Source organism: Garra rufa, chromosome 16, assembly GCF_049309525.1.
Source record: "Garra rufa chromosome 16, GarRuf1.0, whole genome shotgun sequence".
NCBI lineage: Eukaryota > Metazoa > Chordata > Actinopteri > Cypriniformes > Cyprinidae > Garra > Garra rufa.
In genome coordinates, this window is record NC_133376.1 from 42,323,767 (window position 1) to 42,350,693 (window position 26,927).

At 33.5% G+C, this 26,927-nt stretch overlaps 2 protein-coding genes across 3 annotated transcripts in view; one reads left to right on the forward strand and one right to left on the reverse strand.

The window, feature by feature from the left end:
* Nucleotides 1-3,527, reverse strand: part of ssrp1a (structure specific recognition protein 1a) — a 30,562-nt gene extending 27,035 nt beyond the window's left edge. The window contains exon 1 of one of the 2 annotated variants that reach the window (XM_073820688.1): nt 3,421-3,527. The gene's annotated coding sequence lies outside the window, so the exon portion shown is untranslated. Of the gene's footprint in view, nt 1-39; nt 174-3,420 lie in introns of those variants that run through there. The other variant, XM_073820687.1, reaches the window with a different exon arrangement.
* Nucleotides 125-26,305, forward strand: clcf1 (cardiotrophin-like cytokine factor 1). Its single transcript, XM_073820260.1, has 3 exons — nt 125-206; nt 16,192-16,352; nt 25,183-26,305. Exons 1-3 carry the CDS (start codon nt 125-127, stop codon nt 26,119-26,121), a joined length of 1,182 nt encoding a protein of 393 aa, XP_073676361.1. The 3' UTR covers nt 26,122-26,305.
* The last annotated feature ends 622 nt before the right edge of the window (nt 26,306-26,927 follow it).

Sequence of the window (26,927 nt, forward strand, 5' to 3'; positions counted from 1 at the left end):
AAACTGTTCTAAACAGTTAAAACGATTTTTGGCACTTACTTTGGGTGAAAAACGACTTTATGAATGTATAATCGTGTTTCCCGGTGCTGAAGATATTTGAGGTAAACACACTGAGATAACCGCGATGATCAAGCTCTTCTATTCTCCGGTTTCCCGCGTCAAACCTCCGGGTTCTGAACACAGCGACCCGGAAGTAGAGTTGAAGGGTCACGCATTTCCATAACATCGCATTCACTTTTTTTTTATTTTTTAAATGCTTTTTATTTTTAAATGGTCCCGTAGAAAAAATGGTGTCCGCGTTTTAATCAAAATTAATATTGTTCTAAAATTATTTATGTCTTTATTCAGAAAAAACCGAACTAATTAAAAAAAAAATATATTTACTGTAGAATTTATAGAACTTTCTATATTCACTTAAATAAAAAAAAAAAAACATTACATTATATTAAATGCTTATCATATGTATGGTTATAAAGAGAACCTTTTATATTCTGCTAACATTATTACCGTAATATGACTGTATAAAATAATATATTTAAAATATTAAATGTTATTACTAATATTAAATATAAAAAAACGATGTGATTAAATATTAAATTATAAAAAGTTGAGAAAAAATCTGTATTCCTTAAATGAAATTCATTATATTTCAATGTTTATTTCATTTTTATGGTTATAAAGATACCATTTAATATTATGCATTCATTCCTTTTATATTATGCTTACATTATTACTGTAATTTGACGGTAAATATAACAAAATAAATATATATTAACTAAAATATCTTAAAACATATTTTAAAATATTAAAATTGTATTAATATTAAATATAAAAAACAATGTAATTACTTATTAAATTTAAAAAAAAAAAAAAAAGTTGAAAAAGTCTGTATTCCTTAAAAGAAAAACATTATATTTCAATGTTTATTTCATATTTATGGTAATAAAGAGAACCTTTTATATTATGCATTCATTATAACCGTGATATGACGGCAAATGTAACAAAATAAAATTAATTATTATTAATATTAATATTAATGTTAAATATAAAAAACAATGTAATTAAATATTAAATTATAAAAGTTATATATGAAAAAAAATCAGTATTCCTTAAATGAAATGCATTATATTTCAATGTTTATTTCATATTTATGGTTATAAAGATACCCTTTAAGATTATGCATTCATTATTACCATAATATGACAGCAAATATAACCAAATAAAAATATATTATTTAAAATATATAAAAACATATTTAAAATATTAAATATTAAATGTTATTATTAATATTAAATATAAAAAACGATTTAATTAATTATTCAGTTATTTTAAAAAAAATTAAAAATCTGTATTCCCTAAAATAAAATCTATTACATTTCAATGTTTATTTCATATTTATGGTTGTAAAGAGAACCTTTTATATTATGCATACATTATTACTGTAATATGATGGCAAATATAACAAAATGAAAATATATTAACTAAAATATCTTAAAACATATTTAAAATATTAAATGTTATTATTCATATTAAATATAAAAAATGGCATAATTAAATATTAAATTTTAAAAAGTTGAATATTAAAAAAGTTTGTATTCCTTAAATGAAAAGCATTATATTTCAATGTTTATTGCATATTTACGGTTATAAAGAAAACCTTTTATATTACGCATGCATTATTACCGTAATATGACAGTACATATAATAAAATTAAAAACATATATTAACTAAAATATCTTAAAACATATTTAAAATATTAAAATGTTTTATTGTTATTTATTATAAAAACAATGTAATTAAAAATGAATTATTTTGTTTAAAATAAAAAAAAATGTTTATTTGCAAAAACAGATAACTGTTTTTTAATTAAAAAAAAAACATATTTTTTATTATGTTATCATGTTTTTGTTGTTTCATTGTGTTAGTTAGCTGTAACCTATTTAGGTTATTTTTGCTTAATCACAATAACCCAACTGCAGTTTGATTGAGATAAACTGGAATGCACAATGAAAAAATATAATATAATAATGAAGAGAAGAACCATAATATGCATGCATTATAATTTCATTATGAGTGAAATAAAACTAAAATATTAATATATTAAAAACTAGTTTAAAAATTAAAATCTTATAATCAACATATCTTTTATAAATTATTTATTATTATATTAAAATATTATTCATATATTAATAGTCCTATCAAACGATTTATCGCAATTAATCGCATCCAGAATAAAAAGTTTTTGTTTGTGTGTGTACTCTGTATATTTATTATGTTTATGTAAATGCACACACACGCAGGCCTGTATTTATTCAAGAAAATTAAGTTAGATGTATACATAATATCAATTACAATTATATGTATATATTTACAAAATATATACTGAATGTGTTACATAATCAATATATAAAGTATACACACACATATATAATGTAAACAAAAACTTTTATTTTGGATGCAATTAATTGTTTGACAGCACAAATTATTAATATAAAATAATAATTAATTAAATTCAGAATTGGGTGTTAAAAGCTTGTTCTGCAGTGATAAAATATAAGCCTACCTAACCAGATTTTAGCTTCTGCTATTTTTAATAAAAAAAAAACAATGTACTCATGTACTTTAATCATTTTTTTTGTGTGTGTGTGTGATGTCAAACGATTTATAACGATTAACTGCATCCAAAATATTTTTTGTTTACATAATATACGGCTGTGTACTGTGTACTTTTTAATTTTGGATGCAATTAATTAAAACAATTAAATTCTAAACTCAAGTCCTTGCGCTTCGGGCGTCCCGAGTTCGAATCCCGACTCACAGACCCTTTCCAATCCCTCCCTTTATCTCTCTCTCACTTCGCCTTCTGTCATTTCTGATCTGTCCTATCACAATAAAGGCAAAAAAATCTAAATTGTGTTAATAGCTAATTTCTAAATGCTGAATGGTTGTTGTTTTGAATTGTCCTGAAGATATATAAGCCTATATCTAACTTTAGATTTAAAAATGCCCCGTGTATTTTAATTATTAATATTTTTTTAAATCGTTGTCATACCGGTGTTGAACAGCAGAGGACGCCAGCATCACGATTCATCCAATCAAACACCAGCTGACAGCAAATCAGTCAAACATCACAGGCTCAGAAGTGTTATGCAATAATCTCACTGTTAATCTTCCCTGTTCTGTTAATGTCACGCTGTAAAATGAGGTGCTTATCCTCTCTTCACGCCTCTGAAAAAAACCCACGCATGTGTGTTAAACACACAATCTCAATAATCTCACTGTCAATAAAGGTAATACCGAAAGCGTGACGCATAAAACGAGCAAAGACTAGGTCAGAAAACACACCAGTTCTGAATGAATTACTCAATGTCAAATTACGATTGAGTCACCGAATCCGGAAGAAAAAAAAAACATACATACACACACATGCTGTTGCTGAGAAAATAATTGGATGAATTATGAAATATCTGTCAGAAGTGTAATTCCTCCCAGCTTTGTGGTTTCGGAGTCTCGTGGCAGGGTCCTTCACTTCAGAGAAGATGAATCAACACTGAATCACTGAAGAGAAGGAGGAGAGAGGGGAAGGAGGAGAGGGGGACAGAACTTTCTCTCAGGCATGTGTATAAAATCACTTCAGTCAGTCAGTCTCAGTGAGTTTCAGCGACAGTTACCTGGATATCAGAGCGCGCGCGCGCGGGTCGCCCAGCAGCTGTCAATCACTTCACGAGCGCGCTTTCCGTCTGAGAGATTCTATTTACTGCATTTTTTAATTTTTTAATATACCTACAAATATTTTTTTCTTTTTCTATATATAGTTTATCAGAGCGCCAGGCAATCCGCAAACTAATCGAAACGCTTTGGGAGAGTTTACTAAAGCACCGGACAGCGGATGAAAATACTGTTATTGTTTGATTTCATCCAGAACTCTTTCAAAACCTCAGAAAGAATAAACGGATTCCAACGGAAATCGAGGATTTGAGCCAATTAAAATGCATCGCGGGAAAGGTAAGAGATGAGCGGCTTTGGCTTTTCAGAGTTAATTTGGATTGATTGACTATTATTATTAGCCTGCTATTGTTTAATGAATATACTAATTATTAAATAATAATTAACATATGTTTCCGCGTTTGTCGGAGCTTTAAATCTTTAAATCCTCAATATTTTTTTTTTCAGTTATTATTTTTAGTCTAACTTGTCAGTTTAAAATATAGTGATTCAATCATTTGTTCTCATTAATATTTGACTCTGGACTGTTTCAAATCTATTAAAGATTGATAGACTGCTCTGAAAAAAATCAGCTTTTGAGTTTGAGAGGCCTAACAGTAAGTGTAGGAAAATTAGTTAACTTCGTTAAAAGTAGGTTAACGAAACATGTTTACTTCAAACATAGCTTTTCGTGTCAAATAATCGATTGAATTGTTGGCTAAAAATCTTCTTTATTATTTTTATTTGCATATGCTAACGTCATACCCTGGCGCGCAAGTTAGTATTTCCTGATTAAAATACTTCTTGTCAGTTTTAATGAACATATGTGACTCCGGATCACAAAACCAGTTATATGGGTCAATTTCTTGAAATTGAGATTTATATATCATCTGAAAGCTGAATAAATAAGCTTTCTGTCGATGTCTGGTTTGTTGAGATAGATGTTGATTTGGCTGAGATACAACTGTTTGAAAATCTGCAATTTAATTGTGCAAAAAATAAAAATAAAAATATTAAGAAAATCACCTTGAAAGTTGTACAAATGAAGTTCTTAGCAATGTACATTACTAATAAAAAATTACGTTCTAATATATTTACGGTAGGAAATTACAAAATCAATCTTAATGGAACATGATCTTTATTTAATATCCTAATGATTTTTGACATAAAAGATAAATCGATCATTTTGACTTTTAACTATTGCTACAAACATACCCTTTCTACTTAGGACTGGTTTTGTGGTCTAAAGTCAGATATTACATGACAAACAAGAATTTTAAAGTTAAATTATAAAAACATAGCTACATTTATAAATAGAAATTGGGGGGTACTTATTAACTATAAGTAAATCATTTAAAACACACAGTAGTTTTACTAAAAATATTAACACTACAATATACATTTATAAGAAAGCACTTCCAAAAAGTGGGAAAACTGTATTTAATAATAGTTTTTATTGTTTTCTAAACCATAACTCACATAAACCTGTTGATTTCAGAGAGCGTTTCAGACTTTTTCAAATGTCCTTTTTTATTCTTTCACTACATTTCTGGGGACATTTTCATAAATCACAAAGCACAATCTTGCTCTGGAGTGCATGCGGTTCACAGGGCAAACTCACCCCTGTCTTGTTAACAGATACTGATATGAGAAAGTACATGATTCAAGTTAGTCAGGGTCTAAACACACAAACCCACACACACACATAGCACCTGTCTTCGGGGAGCCATGCATGTCTGCGAAAAGGAGGAAGAGTGTGTGACGAAATGATGCGATTTGCGCCTGAACAAAGCAGCAGAGCAGTCTGTCACGCTCACACACACATATATTCTCTATTCTCTCTGTTAGAGTTCATCTTACCCCACATGCATCCATCATACCAATCATACAAAGCCCAAACTGCCAAATACACTCAAACTCACACAGATGGTTTGAGAAAAAAAGCCCCAAACCATTAACATGTCACAGCGCCCCGTGTATTTGCATTTTAATCCATGCAAAGATGCGGACAAGACATTTGGTTTAGAAAAAGAGAGAGAGCGAGGTAGAGAGATGAAGAGCTTTCGGAAGTGCAGGGCTTAAGGAGAAAGAGAGAGATGGAGTGATGGAGGAAAGGAAAGAGGGTTAACGCAGCCCAGATTCCCTCTAAAAGAAAAAGGAGCGAGCGAGCACAGGGGAATGATATAAAATGAGTTGGTCACGGTTTGAACAGTTACACATGCTGTTTACATTTTTCCCAAATTAACATGGCCCCTCGCTTCACCAAGCCCCTTTCGCTCTCCCACTTCTTTCTTTCTTTCTTTCTTTCTTTCTTTCTTTCTTTCTTTCTTTTCTTTTCAAACTGTTTGAGTTTCATATTTGATCTTCTAGATTGGACGTGCAGATAGTTGCTCTTCATTCTGTTGTATTTATTTTCAAGAGCGGCTCGTTGGGGACAACGTTAAATGAGAAACTTGAGTCTGAGAGATGGGGGAATGGTGAGGGGGGAGGGAAGAGATAATTAAAAAAAGCAAGAGTGAAAAAAGGAAAGGTAATTGCAGAGGTAGAGATATAGTGCGTCGGAACTGAACAGGGAAAAAAAAAATAGAAAAAAAATCAGAGATGGAGAATGTGAACTCTTTAAAAAAAGTTTTCAAAGAGTTTTACAGTGATGAACCATTTTGGTTCCCCAAAGAACCAAAGAAAAGTTAGTTTTTTCTTAATCAGTGTGAAGAATTTTTTAAATATCTAAACCCTTTTATACAACGGAAAGATTCTAATTGTTTAAAAGTTTTTCATGGAACTTTTAATGCCAATAAAGAATTTTTCAGTGAACCATTTGTTTTCTTAATGCCAAAAATACATCGCATTGGTCAAAATTATCGATTTTTCTTTTATGCAAAAAACCATTAGGATATTAAGTAAAGATCATGTTCCATGAAGATATTTTGTAAATATCCTATCAAAAATATATCAAAAGTTTTTAATTTTTAATTAGTAATATGCATTGCTAAGTACTTCATTTGAACAACTTTAAAGGCGATTTTCTCAAAATTTTATATTTTTTTGCACCCTCAGTTTCCAGTTTTTTAAATAGTTGTATCTCAGCCACATATTGTCCTATCCAAACAAATCATACATCAATGTAAAGTTTATTATTCAGATTTCAGATGATATATAAATCTCAATTTTATTTGAGATTTATTGATAAAAATTGACCCTTGTGACTGGTTTTGTGGTCCAGGGTCACATTTTCCATTATTAAGAACCCTTTGTGTAATAAAAAAGATTGAAGATAGAAGATAGAAAGAATCTTCATTTTGTAGAAGAATAATTTTTGGCTCCCCAAAGAACCTTTCAAAGGTCAGTTCTTAAAAGAACCATTTTCGTAGTGTAAAAACAATTTATTAATCTAACTAACCCTTTTTCACTATAAAGATCCTTTTGTGCAATTTAAATGTTAAAGGTTCTTTAGGGAACCTATTATAAAATAAAGAACCTTTCAGTGAATATTCCTAAAAAGAAGAACATTTGAATAATCTAAAGATTTTTTCATTGGCATTTATGTTCCATTAAGAGCTTTTAACATGCATAGAAACTTTAAGTTGCACAAAAAGTTCCTTATAGTGGATTACAATGTTCTTCGCAACAAGCAAAAATGCAGAATTTTTTTAGGGAACCAAAATGGTTTTTCTACACTCTTAATAAAGATTCTTTAATGGCATAGATGGTTCAAGAACCTTGAACATCCATGGAACATTTCATATGCATAAAAAGGTTTATTGTAGTCGAATATGGTTCTTCAGATTTTTAAAATGTTCTTCAAAATGGTTCTTTTAGGAGCTGTAAGGTTCTTTGGACATCACTGCAAAAGCATTTTTTTGGAACCTCTATTTTTAAGATTGTTAAAGGTTCTTCATGGAGCCAGTGATAAAGTAAAGAACCTTTTAGTGAATAGTCCTAAAAAGAAGAGCATCTTAATATGTTAAACTTAAAAATAAATGGGTCAATAAAGAACATTTAACATCAATGGAAACTTTCAGTTGCACAAAAGGTTCTTTGCATTAAAATGTTCTTCACGCCAAGAAATAGGTCTTTTAGGAACTGTTCACTGAATGGTTCTTCTATGGCATCACTGCAAAAACTTTATTTTTAAAAGTGTTAAAGGTTCTTCATGGAACCGGTAACAAAATAAAGAACCTTTCAGTGAATATTTAGATGATTTAAATGTTTTTCACGCCAAGAAAAAATGGTTCCTTTAGGAACTGTGTACTGAAAAATTAATTGGGGAACCAAAAATGGTTCTTCTATGTCATCACTGCAAAAACACCCTTTAGAAACCCTTATTTTTAAGCATGTAAATGGTTGTCCATGGAACCAGTGAAAATAAAGAACATTTCAGTGAATTTTCCTAAAAAGAAGAACTTTTTTCCCCACTATAAACTCTTGAAAATAAGGTTCTTCATTCACATTTATGGTTTCATAAAAAACTTTTACCATCAATGGACACTTTCAGTTACACAAAAAGTTCTTTAGATGATTAAATGTTCATAACATCAAGAAAAAATGGGTCTTTTCAGGAACTGTTCATTGAAAGATTCTTTGGGGAACCAAAAATGGTTCTTCTATGTCATCACTGTAAAAACACCCTTTAAGGACCTTTGTTTTTAAGATTGTTAAAGGTTCTTCAAGGAACCAGTGATAAAATAAAGAATTTTGTTATTGAATTTTCCTAAAAATAAGAAAATCTTGATGATTTGAAGATTTTTTTTCCCACTATAAACTTAAAAAAAAGGTTCTTCACTGGCATTCATGGTTCCAAGCAAAACGTTTAACATCCATGGAAACTTTCAGTTGCACAAAAGGTTTTTTAGATGATTAAAATAGGTATTTTAGGAAGGTTTTTGGGGAACCAGAATGGTTCTTCTATGGCATCACTGTAAAACACCCTTTAGGAATCTTTATTTTTAAGAGTGTTAAAGGTTCTGCATTGGCATTTATAGTTCCATTAAGAACTTTCAACATCCATGGAAACTTTCAGGTGCACAAAAGGTTCTTTAGATAATTAAAATGTTTTTTACACCAAGAAAAAATGGTTCTTTTAGAAACTGTTTACTGAAAGATTCTTTGGGGAACCAAAAATGGTTCTTCAATGGCATCACTGCACAAACAAACTTTAGAAACCTTTATTTTTAAGCGTGTTAATGGTTCAGAATATCTTAATAAGACCATCTTAATAATTTTAAGATTTTTTTTCCCACTATGAACTTAAATATTACATTTAAATATAGGTTCCTTAGTGGCATTTATGGTTCCATGAAAAAATTTTACATCCATGGAAACATTCAGTTGCACAAAAGGTTCTTAAGATGATTCAAATGTTCTTCACACCAAGAAAGATTCACTGAAAGATTCTTTGGGGAACCAAAAACACCCTTTTGGAACCTTTATTTTTAAGAATGTTAAAGGTTCTTAATGGAACCAGTGATAAAATAAAGAACCTTTCAGTGAATATTCCTAAAAAGAAGAACATTTTAATAATCTGAAGATTTTTTTTCCCAATATAAACTGTTAAAAATATAAGTTCTTCACTGGCATTTATGGCTCCATGAAGAACTTTTAACATCCGTGGACAAAAGGGCCTTTAGATCATTAACTGTTCTTCACACCAAGAAATAAAGTTGAAAGGTTCTTTAAGAAAACTAAAATGATTCTTCTATGGCCTCAACCCATTTTAAAACTGTTTTTCGGAGCGTAAAGAACATTTAGTGCAATAGAAAGATTCCATAGATGTTAAAGGTTCTTCAAAGAACCATCAGTGCCAATAAAGAACCTTCGGTTTTCAGGTATGAAGTTCATGGAAAAGTGAGGATTTTTCTCCTAACGCAGGTTTTATTGTCCATTCGTGCTTTGTTCTGAAGGTCCTTGGCACAGCCGGCAACATTTCCGGCCAACTTCCATCCATCTAAATTTCAAACTAAATATCCACAGGGCGATTGAGCAGTGTGTGTCGCCTTCTAGAGATCACGGGATGCATCGCTGGATGTGTGTAATGATGCATTTATATTCTAAAATTCATCTAGTGCCCTGTGTGTGTGTGTGTGTGTGTGTGTGTGTGTGTGTGTGTGTGTGTGTGTGTGTGTGTCTAGTCAGTGAAGGAATGCACATTTGATTGAGTGCAGACTGCACATAAATCTCTACTTTAACTGTACACAGACACACAACATGACCCTGACCCCCTTCACAAACACACACACACACACTCGCTCATGAATATGAAAGACTAGGCTCTTTGTGCGCTGAACTGACCAGCCCATCATATGGGCAATATAACTTTATATGATGTGATAGGAGGGGACATGTTTTATGATATTGCACCATAATGCTGAATTCTCGGTATTGTTGACTGGAGCCTCCGAGACTCGTCTGTTTAGTGTTAACACAGAGGCAACAAATCAGTCAGAAGATGGAAGGCGAGAGTCTACGTGTGCATGTGTGTGAGACCGAGAGAAAGACAGCGCTCAGCGTCAACTGACTGATATACCGATTTGACATCATATCATTGCTGCCAGCTGTAGGCTCCGTGCAAACGCACACTCACACACACACACACTCGCAGATCCGTCCTAATGAAAGCCGTTGTTATTCAATAAAGTCGCGGGGGATTTGTTTCAGGGGTTATGTAAATATGCCAGTGCTCTGTTTTTGAGCTGTTGTACTCACATCCAAATAAGCAACGGGAGAGAAAAACATTCTTCATGTGATTCTCGATAGGATCTACAATGCCATGAGAAAAACAGCAGTTCCTGAATCAACGGATTAATTGTTTGAGTTTGCTAAGAAACACCATGTTTATCTTTGGTCAAACTGATAGATAGCAAACTTAAGAAAATGTTGTAAATATAACAGCAAATCATGCTGATTGTTGAGGAGCAATCAGAGTTACGATTTCTGCCTGGCGGCGTTTGTCGAATTACTTTTTTACAGGCAAATCCTACAAAAAGTCTTCTGAAAAAGCTTAGAAAAACTCTAAAATGTATATCACAACGATGTCTTCAATATCTCAACTATATACTTCTCCAATTATTTCCAGAGAAAAAGACCTTTTATACTTTTTAGAAATAAAGATTAAAAGCTGAGTTTTTCCATAATTAATGCCACTGAAGAATTTTTGGTTCCTCAAAGAACTTTTTCTTAAAAGAATCTTTATTTTCTTTGTGTGAAGAACATTTGAATTATCTCAAGAACCCTTTGTCCATTGGCAAGGTTTTATGGATGTCAAAGGTTCTTCATGGAACCATCAATTTTACCTCAGTTTTTAAGAGTGTAGTCTCATATGTCTTCAGTTTATCTTTGATTTGTCTCAGAGAGTTTCAGAAGAGATCTCAAAATCTCTCAAGACACCAAAGCCTACAATCAAAATTCAGAGATCTCAAAATTTTCAGAGGGCATAAATCAACATAACTTAAAGCTTTGAGACCTCAAACTCTTAAAAATAAAGTGTAGTCTTATATGTCTTTGATTCATCTTTGATAGGATTCAGAGAGTTTCAGAAGAGAGGACATATATCAAACTCAAACTAAGATCTCAAACTCTTAAAAATAAAGGTTTCAAAGGTGTTTTTTGCAGTGAACGCATAGAGAAGAGCCGTTTGGGGTTCCTTTGAGAACTTTTTAGTAAAGAGTTCTTCAAAAGAACCATCTTATAACTTTTTTCCACTGTAAAGAATGTTTTTTTCAAATGCATGAAATGAATCAAAATTCAAAGCTCTGAGATCTCAAACTCTCAAAAATAAAGGTTTCAAAAGGGTTTTTTGGAGTGAACGCCATGTAGAAGAGTCGTTTGGGGTTTCTTTGAGAACTTTTCAGTAAAGAACCATCTTAAATCTTTTTTCCACTGAAAAGAACGTTTTTTTTTTTTTTTCAAATGTTAAGATGTTAAAGATTCTTCATGGAACCATACATTTTATGAACAAAGAACCTGAATTTATTAAGTGTAGTCTCATAAGTCTTCATTTCATCTTTGATTGATCTCAGAGAGTTTCAGAAGAGTTCTCCAAGTCTCTCAAAACCAAGATACCAAAGCCTACAATCAAAATTCTGAGATCTCAAATATTTCTCATCAAATTTTTCAGAGAGGGCATGAATCAAACTCAAACTAAGATCTCAAACTCTTAAAAATAAAGGTTTTAAAGAGGAGTTTTGCAGTGAACGCCATGTATAAGAGCCGTTTCGGGTTCCTTTGAGAACTTTTTAGTAAAGCGTTCTTAAAAAGAACCATCTTAAATCTTTTATTTCCACTGTAAAGACAATTTTTTCCAAATGATGTCAAAGTTTCTTCATGGAACCATCAATTTTAAGAATAAAGAACCTCAGTTTTTAAGAGTGTAGTCTCATATGTCTTTGATACATCTTTGATTTGTCTCAAAGAGTTTCAGAAGAGATCTCAAAGTCTCTCAAAATCAAGATGCCAAAGCCTACAGATCTCAGCAAAGCTCAAACTAAGATCTCAAACACAAAAATAATGGTTTCAAAAGTGTGTTTTTTTTTTTGTGAATGCATAGAGAAGAGAACCATCTTAAATATTTTTTCCACTGTTAAGAATGTGTTTTTTTTTCAAATGTAAAGATGTTAAAGCTTCTTCACGGAACCTCAATTTTAAGAGTGTGTCTCATATGTCTTCAATACATCTTTGATTTGTCTCAGAAAGTTTCAGAAGAGATCTCAAAGTCTCTCAAAACCAAGATGCCAAAGCCTACGATCAAAATTCAGAGATCTCAAATTTTTCAGAGTATAAATCAACATTATTTTAAAGCTCGAAGATATCAAACTCTTAAAAATAAAGGTTTCAAAAGGGTTTTTTGCACTGAACACCATATAGAAGTGTCGTTTGAGAACTTTTCAGGAAATAGTTCTTAAAAAGAACCATCTTAAATCTTTTTTGTCCACTACAAAGAATGTTTTGTGCAAAGATGTAATATATAAAGATGTTAAAGGTTCTTTATGGAACCACTGATGCCAATAAACCACCTTTATATTTATATTACACATTTCCAGTTGTCTATTACTATTTCTCTTTGGAAATTTAATAGCAGAAACATTTGAGACAATCGTAATGCTTTAATGAAGCGAAATAGAGTCTTTTGAGCTCTGAAAGAGAAATCTTGGAGCAATAAAATGTTCCTCAGGGTGCTCTTATCCAGTTATTCATTGGAACAAAAGCCAGATCTAATAAGAATAAGATGTCAGTCAATGTTTATAAGACTTTAATGCAAGATTTTAGGATAGCTGATGTTTCCAATAAGCCGTTTGCGTTGGATCAGGATCTTGGATGCATCTGAGATGCACTGTTGAACTCTTCCACACCCTGCTACCGATCTAACAGAGACACTTTGGCGATTATTGTGACCTTAGATTGGGGAAAAGGTGTGTCAGGAGTTTGTGTGTGTGTTTCAGGTAGTTTTAAATGAGTGTTTCATAAGAATTCCTCGCTCCTGAAAAAGAATGAGTGAATTAGACAGAGAAAAGAAAGGAACAGAGTTGAAAAGAAAAACTGGCAGGGCTAATCGAGGTTAATAAGCTGTTGTTATTTTGGCCGGGGGCAAAAAGGAGATAAACCACTTTAAAGAAGGGGAGGAAACTTAGGCGTGTGTGAGAAGATAAAAAACAACCTGGAAAACTTGACAGGGGGAATATAAGGGGAAGGAGAGAGAAACAATGTGTGACAGCGAGAAAAAAGCTAGGAGAAGAAAGGACAGAGGTAAAATGGACGTTGGGTTGACGGGGGGTTCGAGAAGAAGAGACGACCGGAGATAAAAAGGAACAGCGGAGGGGAGGAGGTGCACATATTTCACACCTGTTGAAAACACAATGCCTCAAACAAGTAATTACACATCTCTCCCATGTTCCTCTGAATGCTTGACACAAAAAAAGAAAGAGAAGATAGGCACGATGTGAGATGTGTTTGTGCCGGATGACTCCCTGAGGCTCACATACACTTATAATAGAAGCACTGCGTGACCCTTTTGCAAGTTCGGAGGCTCGTTCTCATTTGCTGCCATTTTCCCAGTGTGATTTCGGGGCTAAAAGGGTCTCTGGACAGGCACGTTCACACACACTCGCACTCAATGCCGAATGTAACAAATGCAGTGGTCTGTGCACAGGCATGTATATACACATAATCCAAAACAGAAACCTACAAAAACACACACACTGCAAAACAAAAACACGTCCCAGAGTTGAGGACCACACACACTCACACCCCTGAGCTCAAAGCAAAAAAAGAAAGTACTGTTACTTGTGATTAAAAGAACAGATACACTGTTAAAAACATTTTCTCACATTCTTTCACAAAAATAGCTCTGAGAAAAACAATGCAATTGCAAATATTATATTTCTGTAATGACTTTTGGACCATGTGAACTGTGGCTTGTGTGTTCAAATACATTTGGGGCCACTGCATTTATTGTTATCATGAACTGATCACATGAATTCTCATAAAGTCATCGTGAAATGGAAGTAGTGTCCTATTGTGACCGGAAAAATGTTTAGGCGGGGACTTGTCGGAAAACTGTGAAAGCCCATTTCCACCACTGAATTAAAAAAACAAACAAAAAAAAAGGTTATTGCTTGTTATATCACAATTCAGATATAAACTTATGTTTAGTAAGTCACAATTGCGTGATAAAAAACTCACAATTGCGTGATATAAACTCACACTTCTGAGAAATTAAGTCAGACTTGTGTAATTTAGACTCACAATTGCGAGTTATAAAGTCAGAATTGTGATATAAACTCACAATTCTGAGAAATAAAGTCCCAGTTGCATGATATAATCTTGCAATTGCAAGTTATAAAGTCAGAATTCCAAGAGATAAAGTCAGAATTCCCAGATATAAACTCACAATTGTGACTTATAAAGTCAGAATTCCCAGATATAAACTCACAATTGTGAGTTATAAAGTCAGATTTCCGAGATTTAAACTCACAATTGCGAGTTAAGTCAGAATTCCAAGATATAAACTCACAACTGAGAAATATAAAGTCACAATTCCGAGATATAAACTGGCAATTGCAAGTTGTAAAGTCAGAATTCTGAGATATAAACTCACAACTGAGAATTATAAAGTCAGAATTCCGAGATATAAACTCACAATTGTGAATTATAAAGTCAGAATTCCGAGATATAAACTGGCAATTGCAAGTTGTAAAGTCAGAATTCCGAGATATAAACTCACAACTGAGAATTATAAAGTCAGAATTCCGAGATATAAACTCACAATTGTGAATTATAAAGTCAGAATTCCGAGATATAAACTGGCAATTGCAAGTTGTAAAGTCAGAATTCCAAGATATAAACTCACAATTGTGAATTATAAAGTCAGAATTCTGAGATATAAACTCACAATTGTGAGTTATAAAGTCAGAATTCCGAGATATAAACTCACAATTGTGAATTATAAAGTCAGAATTCCGAGATATAAACTGGCAATTGCAAATTGTAAAGTCAGAATTCCAAGATATAAACTCACAATTGTGAATTATAAAGTCAGAATTCCGAGATATAAACTCACAATTGTGAATTATAAAGTCAGAATTCCGAGATATAAACTCACAATTGTGAATTATAAAGTCAGAATTCCGAGATATAAACTGGCAATTGCAAGTTGTAAAGTCAGAATTCCAAGATATAAACTCACAATTGTGAGTTATAAAGTCAGAATTCCGAGATATAAACTCACAATTGTGAATTATAAAGTCAGAATTCCAAGATATAAACTCACAACTGAGAAATATAAAGTCACAATTCCGAGATATAAACTGGCAATTGCAAGTTGTAAAGTCAGAATTCCAAGATATAAAATCACAACTGAGACTTATAAAGTCAGAATTCCCCCCCCCCCCCCCAAAAAAAAAAAAATTTGGAAACATATTCATCAATGAATTGTTCACAATAACATTAAAATAAGGGACATTTAAGCAGTAAAGACATATGGAAACTTAATGATATAATAAACTGCACATAAAATTTATTTCAACTTTTTATGACCTGTTTCAATATGAACATAAATCTCTTTAATAATCCTGGGCAGAACTTGTCTATCTCTATAAACACACTGTACAGAGCCAGTAGCAGAAGCAGTGCCAGATAAAGCCGCATGAAACTGTAACCTCTATAATCAAAGTTTAACATAAAACTAACTATTTAAGTTTGAATACCTCAAAAGGATTACAGCTACAACCACTATATTACAAAAATTCTCTAAAATGACACGCCGTAATTTGTGTGAACGCATATAAACCAAACATTTATCCGGAGCTGATTGCAGACAGATTTTCTCCACTTGCTGTTATTCCTCAAACAGTATCACAGGCTTCGTTTGAGTTTTTTTTAAGAAATGACAACATTGTTAAAGCATTTCACGCAAGGGAATGTCAGAAATGCACCAAACTAGAGAATTGGATGATAAATTGTTAATTGTGCATGTACTGAAATCCCTGTCTTCAGTCAATCAGGTCATTGTGTTGCTGTTGTTGGCGGCTGCGGTCGGGTTCGCTCAGGTGCTGGACCGCACACTCATCCTGTCCAATGAGAGGAGCTCCATAGAGAGGACATACGAGCTGACCAAATACCTGGACCACCAGCTGAAGGAGATCAGAGACACTTACGTGAGTCACTGTCTGTTTGTGTGTGTGTGTGTGTGTGTGTTATCAGTGTGTGGCGATAAATTGGACGCTTTTGTTTACAGATGTTTTCCTGTGCATGCTCTTCCCAGATTTTTTTTAGCTCCTGACTAGTTTTAATTAGTCCTTTGTAGTATATCCTATCTTACCCATTTAAATTGTTTAATAGCAGTTTTCTGTATTCTGTTTTATGTGCTGTGGAGGGACTCATTCAGGGCTTGTCCTATTTATTTTAACTAGCTGTTTTAGTTAGTTAACTTAAAGTTGGCATGAAATTGAATTCACCCTGTCTGTTTACTGAATTTATATTATAGATCTTACTGGGAATAACTCACTTGTGATTTTGGGCACACTTAACTTAATAAATGCCGATGGGGTAAGAAATAAATCTTATTTCAAACAGAGAACAAGATTATGTTTCTGACTTTATTTAAAGTCAAAATTCCGAGATATAAACTTACAATTGAGACTTATAAAGTCAGAATTCCGAGATATAAACTCACAATTGAGACTCATAAAGTCAGAATTCCACGATATAAACTTACAATTGAGACTTATAAAGTCCAAATTCCTAGATATAAACTTACAATTTAGACTTATAAAGTCAGAATACCGAGATATAAACTCACAATTTAGACTTATAAAGTCAGAATTCCTAGATATAAACTCACAGTTGAGACTTTAAAAGTCAGAATTCTGAGATTTGTGCTCACAGTTGAGACTTATAAAGTCAGAATTCCTAGATATAAACTCACAGTTGAGACTTAAAAAGTCAGAATTCCGAGATATATACTCACAATTGAGACTTAAAAAGTCAGAATTCTGAGATATAAACTCACAATTGAGACTTAAAAAGTCAGAATTCCGAGATATATACTCACAATTGAGACTTAAAAAGTCAGAATTCCGAGATATAAACTTACAATTGAGACTTATAACGTCAGAATTCCGAGATATAAACTCGAAATTGCGAGTTATAAAATCAGAATTCCGAGATATAAACTCACAATTTCGAAATACAAATATCAGAATTCTGAGATTTACTCACAATTTCAAGTTATAAAATCAGAATTCCGAGATATAAACTTACAATTGAGACTTATAAAGTCAGAATTCCGAGATATAAACTTACAATTGAGACTTATAAAGTCAGAATTCCGAGATATAAACTTACAATTGAGACTTATAAAGTCAAAATTCCGAGATATAAACTTAGGATTGAGACTTATAAAGTCAGAATTCCGAGATATAAACTTACAATTGAGACTTATAAAGTCAGAATACCGAGATATAAACTCACAATTTAGACTTATAAAGTCAGAATTCCTAGATATAAACTCACAATTGAGACTTATAAAGTCAGAATTCCTAGATATAAACTCACAGTTGATACTTAAAAAGTCAGAATTCTGAGATTTATGCTCACAGTTGAGACTTATAAAGTCAGAATTCCGAGATATATACTCACAATTGAGACTTAAAAAGTCAGAATTCCGAGATATAAACGTACAATTGAGACTTATAAAGTCAGAATTCCAAGATATAAACTCGAAATTGCGAGTTATAAAATCAGAATTCTGAGATTTACTCACAATTTCAAGTTATAAAATCATAATTCCGAGATATAAACTTACAATTGAGACTTATAAAGTCAGAATTCCGAGATATAAACTTACAATTGAGACTTATAAAGTCAGAATTCCGAGATATAAACTTACAATTGAGACTTATAAAGTCAGAATTCCGAGATATAAACTTACAATTGAGACTTATAAAGTCAGAATTCCGAGATATAAACTTACAATTGAGACTTATAAAGTCAGAATTCCGAGATATAAACTTACAATTGAGACTTATAAAGTCAGAATTCCGAGATATATACTCACAATTGAGACTTAAAAAGTCAGAATTCCGAGATATAAACGTACAATTGAGACTTATAAAGTCAGAATTCCAAGATATAAACTCGAAATTGCGAGTTATAAAATCAGAATTCTGAGATTTACTCACAATTTCAAGTTATAAAATCATAATTCCGAGATATAAACTTACAATTGAGACTTATAAAGTCAGAATTCCGAGATATAAACTTACAATTGAGACTTATAAAGTCAGAATTCCGAGATATAAACTTACAATTGAGACTTATAAAGTCAGAATTCCGAGATATAAACTTACAATTGAGACTTATAAAGTCAGAATTCCGAGATATAAACTTACAATTGAGACTTATAAAGTCAGAATTCCGAGATATAAACTTACAATTGAGACTTATAAAGTCAAGATTCCGAGATATAAACTTACAATTGAGACTTATAAAGTCAGAATTCCGAGATATAAACTTACAATTGAGACTTATAAAGTCAGAATACCGAGATATAAACTCACAATTTAGACTTATAAAGTCAGAATTCCTAGATATAAACTCACAATTGAGACTTATAAAGTCAGAATTCCTAGATATAAACTCACAGTTGATACTTAAAAAGTCAGAATTCTGAGATTTATGCTCACAGTTGAGACTTATAAAGTCAGAATTCCGAGATATATACTCACAATTGAGACTTAAAAAGTCAGAATTCCGAGATATAAACGTACAATTGAGACTTATAAAGTCAGAATTCCAAGATATAAACTCGAAATTGCGAGTTATAAAATCAGAATTCTGAGATTTACTCACAATTTCAAGTTATAAAATCATAATTCCGAGATATAAACTTACAATTGAGACTTATAAAGTCAGAATTCCGAGATATAAACTTACAATTGAGACTTATAAAGTCAGAATTCCGAGATATAAACTTACAATTGAGACTTATAAAGTCAGAATTCCGAGATATAAACTTACAATTGAGACTTATAAAGTCAGAATTCCGAGATATAAACTTACAATTGAGACTTATAAAGTCAGAATTCCGAGATATAAACTTACAATTGAGACTTATAAAGTCAGAATTCCGAGATATAAACTTACAATTGAGACTTATAAAGTCAGAATTCCGAGATATATACTCACAATTGAGACTTAAAAAGTCAGAATTCCGAGATATAAACGTACAATTGAGACTTATAAAGTCAGAATTCCAAGATATAAACTCGAAATTGCGAGTTATAAAATCAGAATTCTGAGATTTACTCACAATTTCAAGTTATAAAATCATAATTCCGAGATATAAACTTACAATTGAGACTTATAAAGTCAGAATTCCGAGATATAAACTTACAATTGAGACTTATAAAGTCAGAATTCCGAGATATAAACTTACAATTGAGACTTATAAAGTCAGAATTCCGAGATATAAACTTACAATTGAGACTTATAAAGTCAGAATTCCGAGATATAAACTTACAATTGAGACTTATAAAGTCAAGATTCCGAGATATAAACTTACGATTGAGACTTATAAAGTCAGAATTCCGAGATATAAACTTACAATTGAGACTTATAAAGTCAGAATTCCGAGATATAAATTTACAATTGAGACTTATAAAGTCAGAATTCCGAGATATAAACTTACAATTGAGACTTATAAAGTCAGAATTCCGAGATATAAACTCAAAATTTCAAGTTATAAGGTCAGAATTCCACGATATAAACTTGAATTTTCGAGTTATAAAGTCAGAATTCCAAGATTTACATACAATTGCGAGTTATAAAGTCTGAATTTTTTTTTTGCAGTGAATATGTGGCACTAATATGTGCTTTATAAATAAATATGCCAGTATGTTAATAAGCAACTATAGTTAATAATCAGAATTTGTCCCTAAAGTGTTACTGCGATTTTTAGATAAAAAGTAAAAGCTGTATCTTCCAGTAAAATGACGGACTTCTCTCTGGTGACGTATGCAGAACTTCTCAGATCATTTAGTGCACTTAAACTGCTGAAAACTCATGCTCATGTGCCTCCACTTTGAGTAAAATGCCAAAAATCCAATCAAAAACTGATGCATAAAACAAAGTCTCCTCCTTTTTATGTTTCAACTAATCTGTTGCATTCGGATGTCATAATCATAACAGAAGAAAAAATCTGTTGCTACTTCCATTTCATTGTGACATTAAAGAAATAGTTCCACCCAGAAATGACTGTTTTGGATACCGTTTATTTTCCATTTTGGCTTTTTCACATTTTACAAAAGAAAGTCATACAGGTTTGGCTCAACATGAGGGTGAGTAAACCATGACAGAATGTTTGTTTTTGGGTGGAACCGTCCCTAACAGGCCAACAACAGAAATACAAACAAACAGCATCTCCTAATCGACCACTTTCTCATCAAAGGCAGATGCATTTAATATTTAAAAGGACATTCTCAGACTAGTATGGAAGCTGTTCTTCTTAGCTCACAATTCTGACATTTTTTTGTTTGCATCTTGCAAATCGTATGTTTTTCTCACAATTGCAGGATATAAACTCACAAATTTGACTTTTCCTCTCACAACTCCAAGTTTATATCTCACAATTTTCTTTTTCTTGCCACTCTGACTTCTTTTCGCAGAATTTTAAGATATGAACTCACAATTTAGTTATAAAGTACAATTCTGAGGAAAAAAGAGTCTCGCAATTTTAACTTTATTTCTCAGATTTGCAACTATATATCACAGAATTCTGACTTGTAACTCGTAATTGTAAATTTATATCTAACAATTCTGAGAATAAAATCCAAACAAGTTTATATCACGCATTTCTTAGAAGAAAAGTCAGAATTACTATATGTAAAAAGAGTCTTATGAGATTATAACTTTACAATCACCTCTTTTATTTTTATTCAATGGCTAAAACCAGCCTCCATAGTCTTATTGTAGATCATTGTATGATTCCTTTTCAATATGTATATATTTATGCTTCTTTAGTCATCTTTTACACTCTTAAATATAAATCTTAAAAAATTGAGCTTTGTAGAGATGAACCAGAAGAACATTTCTGGTTCCCTAGAGAACCTTTCAGTAAACAGTTATTAAAATAACATTTTTTTCTTAATTTGAAGAATATTTTATTAATCTTAATCTTGTGCGCTTAAAAGATTTAATGGATGTTCTTCATGGAACTTTTTTTTTTTCATTGAACTTTTAGAGACAATAAAGAATTTTCATTTTTAAAGTGACAGATCACCCAAAAATAAAAAGGATGTCATCATTTACTCACCCTCAAGTTGACAAAAGCCATTGACTTCCATAGTATTTTTAGATTAGATTAGATTAGTTTAGATGTACATGTACAAGTACAAGGCAATGAAATGCAGTTTAGGTCTAACCAGGAGTGCAATAAGCAGCAAGTGCAGGATATAGGTATAAGTTATAAGTTATAAGTGCACTTTTGTCCACACTATGGGTATCAATGGCTATTTGGCATCTTTAAAACATCTTTTTAATTCTTTAAAACATCATCTTTTGTGTTCAACAGAAGAAAGAAGTTCTTCTGAACTGAGAAGTTTTAGAACAATTAGAAGGGCAAGTAAATGATAAGAGAATATTCATTTCTGAGTGAACTGTCCCTTTAAGAGTGTACTCGAATAGTGGTTTTCAACCCCTAAATGCTGCACATTTTGCAGGTCTCCTTTGTCTGACCCATTTCAGCTCTTGGAGTCTGTACTAATGAGGCGATGACCTGAATCAGATGTGTTTGATTAGGGAGACATGCAAAACATGCAGTGCTGGGGGGGATCCAGGAATGAGGTTGAAAACATCTGCACTAAAATAAAGATGACAAAACTCCAGTTTTAACAACTTTGGTCTTATATAGGGCTGCGAATGTGAATTCCATGCACATTTTGTCAGTAAAACCAGTTCTGTAATTAGCAGTAAATCTCCATCACATACTTTCAGATGGAGCAGCATTTACTACACTGGGGTGCGTTTCCCGTACAACGATGCAACTCGCTGGTTAACCTCCATAGTACGATGCATTGTTGTGGAAATGAACTAGCTAGTCACGGCTGTTTCCCAAACACGGTCGCATCTCTGTCGTTTGAACCACATTAGCTCAACAATGTAGGTCCGTTGTTAATGACGTCACCGATTAATAACTTATACTATTTAGCTAATTAGAAATCTCAAAAATGCAGCTATATTGAGCATGGCACATAATGACTAATTTACTGTTTTTTGTAATTTATCATTTGATTCATCACGGGTTCCCTCTTACGTCATACTCTGGGGTTCCCATAGGCATTTATGCACATGCCCACTATTCAAAAACGGCGCTTATAGAGGATGCACAAAGATACATAGATTAAAATGCATTTATATTTAGATTGAATAGAGTATATAGATTGTACTGCATGTTTGTTTGATTATTGTGCCCAAGAGCATAATTTATTAAGCCCAAATGTCTTACTAACAAGAAACTATGCTTCTAACCACAGGTCAAGAGCTGTAGTTCCAACCACATAACTTTGCGACGCTGTTTGCGAATGTTCGTTTGAACTATGGTTTCGGGAAACACAGAATTGTTGAACTATGTTGGTAACGACGGAACTTGCGACCATAGTTGGTTGGCGATGCTTTTGGGAAACGCACCCCAGAGCTGTAGTTTGCTGACAGGTTATGCAAAAAAATAATAGTAATAATAAAAAAATCGCAGACGATATTATTGTGCGATTATGAAATCCCCAAAAAATTGCGATAATGACAGCTGGACTATGGTTCTGTGTAGTAAATGCTGCTTCATCTGAAAGCATGTGAAAATACCACATTTAATAACATGTTTTCACTCCAAACTTACTTTGTAACGTCAGTTGAGTGTTTGAAATAAATCCTTCTGTGAGATGATGTGGCTTTTTACACAGGATAAGTCACACAACTTAATTCATAGTATTCTAAGCAGTGATAAAGGCATTGCATTATAAATATACTTTATTGCAATGAAAATGATAATAAAAAGAACACAGATAAACCATATATTGCCATGTGTTTATTAGTCACGTTGAATCAATGAAAGCAGTTAAATCTTCTGTTTATTTAGCTGCAGCCATAGGAATTTACTGGGTTTCTTTTTCGGGGCGTATTTGGAGTATCCGTGTGAGAATGAGAGCGCCCTCTGGCCTTCGGATGTAGATTTACTGCTGATCACAGAACCATGCTTCACTGAAAGATACGCATGACAACCACAGCTTCTGCCTAATCGCAAATGCACAAGCCTTTTAAATTTGAATCAAGTCTGATTAGCTGTCAGTGTTTTATCGTTCATCAGCTGTAAAAAAAAAAAAAAATCATTCTGAAAGTGATCCCAACGATATCGTTACCCTGTATCGTTATAGTTGTGGTGTGAAAACTAAAGGTGCTATAGAATGGAAAACTGTATTTACCTTGGCATAGTTGAATAATAACAGTTCTGTATATAGAAATGACTTACCTTGAGTCTCAAACACCATTTTTTCCTCCTTCTTATATAAATCTGGTGTTTGCAAAAGACCACTGAAAAATAGGCTAAACCTAACATAAACTATTACGTGACGTAATAGTCACGATCATTAATAGTTACGCCCCCAACATTTGCATAGACCAATCATCAGAAGTTCTGCAGCTAGGCTATTGTGAAAAAAAAAAAAAAAAGCAAGGACAATAGTGAAAATGTCAGTTCACGGGAATAAATGTTATGTTCTTGGTAGTGCAGGAGATGTTAAGTGCAGGGATGGTTGGTGTCTGTACTCAGAAAGGCAAGGAAAACAAATAATGCATTCTAATAAAATAAAGCCAGCCACTGAAGGGACATGGTTAACTTATTACTAGTGGTAGCATTGCAGTTACATTACAGATCCTGAGCATCACTAACAAGCATCTAAACTTCTAAAATATGTGGTTAGTACTGCCGCTGTAGTATAATGTTACACAGAGCACCTGCGATCGCAAAAGTGAAAGTAAAATGATCGTGCATTCAAAACAGCAGTTTCAATCAGCCGCATATCAATAGCGGCTCCAGCTCCGTAATTAAATATATATTTTCCTCCATGTGCAAGCTACTGAAATGAGCCACTTTGTGAAACAGCCAATCAGAGCAGAGCTCATCATCATTATTCATGAACCTTCCAAATAAGGTAATAACAGAGCGTTTCATTCTAGGGACAAATCCTAGGGTTGTAAATGGACTTCTAAAACCATTTCTAGAGAATTTTTGCCCTTACCTAAGCCATATACCTTCTATGTAGATATCAGAGAACAATTTAAATTATTGTATCAATGCATTCTATGGCACCTTTATCTTAATAGCTGTTGTTATCGTGCTTGGTGTGAACAGGCCTTTAAGGCTCGTTCAGACTGTCATCCCAAATCCAAATTTTGTCCATATCTGGATTGAATCGGATTTGAATAACTGACTGTCCACACAGTCCTATCGCAATTGTTCAAATCGATTTGTGTGTCCATAAGCACTCTTGTGTTTTACGGAATGTGCATTGGTTTCTATGGCAATGCCGTTGCGTTGTAATGCCAACGCTAAAATCGACAATAACAGCGATACAGTTTGCAAAATAGATGTTGTCTTGCGATATGACAACGTTGCCGTCACACTGTATTATATTTGTCTTCTAAAGCAGCGGCAGGAAGCTGGAATATGCGACTTTATTCTGTGCTGCCGTCTCCGCTGGTTTCCAAACTCAAAGAGGTCCGTATACTAGCCGTATATAGTCTTTTCCCGCTTGACTTGCAGTTCGCAACAACACAAGCTTGTTTCTGCAAAGACGTTTATGATGTTTCCCACAAAAACGTCTGATGTGTTTATTAAAATCAGATTTGGGTTGACAGTCTGAACGAGGCTTTAGTCTTATAAATCTGGACATCAATTGATCTCTAATATGTTCTCTCCTCATCTCTGATCCTCAGTTGTCCTATCTGGGGCCTCCATTCAGTGATCCTGGCTTCTCTCCTCCGCGTCCCAACAGCTCCTCTCTATCAGTGCCAAGCGCAGCCACGCGGGTGGACCTGTGGAGAGGACTAGAAAATGGTGCCCGTCTGGCACAAAACCAGCGTGCGTACAGCGTTCTCCTGTGCGCCGTGAGGGAGCTGGCGCGCTCCACCCTGTGTCCGTACCTCCAGAGCTCCCTCCTGCACTTCTGCTCCGGCCTCAGCGGGCTGCTCGGCTCCATATCCGGCCTGATGAACGCTCTGGGCTACACCAACCTCCCACCCTCCACGGGATACGCCACGACCGCTCAAGGATACGCCCCACTTCTGTCGTCACAGTTTCAGGGCGTGAGCGAGAACAGCCCCGCCCCTCTCCGGAGTTACGTGCCTCGAAACCAAGGTACTCAGCCCATCTCAGGCGTGAGAGAAGGAACGACTCGGGCTGATCTCAAGCGGGACAGAGAAAGGGGCAGAAGAGGAAGGAGAAAAGAAGGCGAGAGCTGGGCTGCCAAAGAAGAGGGAGAGAAAGAGGAAGGAATGGAGAGATGGGGGAAAAGGAGAAGGCTGCTGAGTGTGGACGAAGAGAAACTGATAAAACTAAACATGAACTACACAGCTTTAAAATTCGGAGATGGATACAGAAAGCAGCCTGTACTCTTTTCATCTGCATCTTTACAACATCGTCGACCTGTTCGTTCAACTCATGCCGGTCTTTCTTCTCTCTCACTTCTTTATCAGTATGGCGGGCCAGCCACTGAGGTTCACACTTTGCTGGCGGCCCCTGTGTTATCGTCCCATCCTACTCCGAATGACTTCTCGAGGAAGGTGGAAGGATTCTGGGTACTTCGAGAGCTGCAGAGCTGGCTGTGGAGATCTGCTAAAGACTTCACCAGACTAAAAAAACGACTGCGTGTTTGAGACACAACGAAGGCTCCATTCCAAAACCTAGCAAGCTATCTAACAAGCCAACAAATTTCGCAAACAAAAAAAGTTAATTGCGACACCGAGGTCTGGGCCTTGGTAAATTTTTAATCTTCAAAAATAGCATCAGAAGTTCTCTGAATGATTGATTAGCACTTTAAAACTCCTTAAATGAGTGTCTGCAAGTATAAATAAATTCTAGACAGTTTGCCTAGATTGTTTAGCATCCGTGGTGAGAAAATGATGGAGATCGATTCATGTGAGTGAGGGCTAGGGCGCAGCCTCTGCTGTGTTGCCAGATCCAGTTATTACAAAATTATTGCATTTTAGGGTTAGCGATATCTTTATCATGATATTATCTGTAAGAAACGGTAGCAATTAGGGATGTAACGATATTATCAATATCGTGGTATCGCGATAGCAAAACTGTCTCTATATTTTTGCGGTCACATTACGATATAAAACGATAGGCCTTCCGGACAAAAAGTGTTGTTTTTAAAAAATAATTAAACTTCTTATTCACATTACCGTTTGACAGATGCTGTGCCAACGCATAATGGTCCAAAACACAACTTTAAAGATGGTTTATGTTAGAATAATAACATTACAATATAAAACAATAGGTCTTCCAGGCAAAAAGTGACGTATTTATTTAAACTTCTTATGTGAACATAAACTGTCTTTAAAGTTGTGTTTTGGACCATTATGCTTTGGCACAGTATCTGTCAAACGAACTAAAACTGAAAGCTCAATATAACTTACAGTAATCCCTTCATGCACGTTTCACAGTGAAGCATGTGCTG

What these genes read in the sequence shown, in the direction of transcription:
- clcf1 (XM_073820260.1), top strand. Translation starts at nt 125, where the DNA reads ATGATCAAGCTCTTCTATTCTCCGGTTTCCCGCGTCAAACCTCCGGGT. An exon ending in CCCGGAAGTAGAGTTGAAGG is followed by an intron (nt 207 to 16,191) that starts GTCACGCATTTC and finishes CCCTGTCTTCAG; the next exon opens with TCAATCAGGTCATTGTGTTG. An exon ending in AGGAGATCAGAGACACTTAC is followed by an intron (nt 16,353 to 25,182) that starts GTGAGTCACTGT and finishes TCTGATCCTCAG; the next exon opens with TTGTCCTATCTGGGGCCTCC.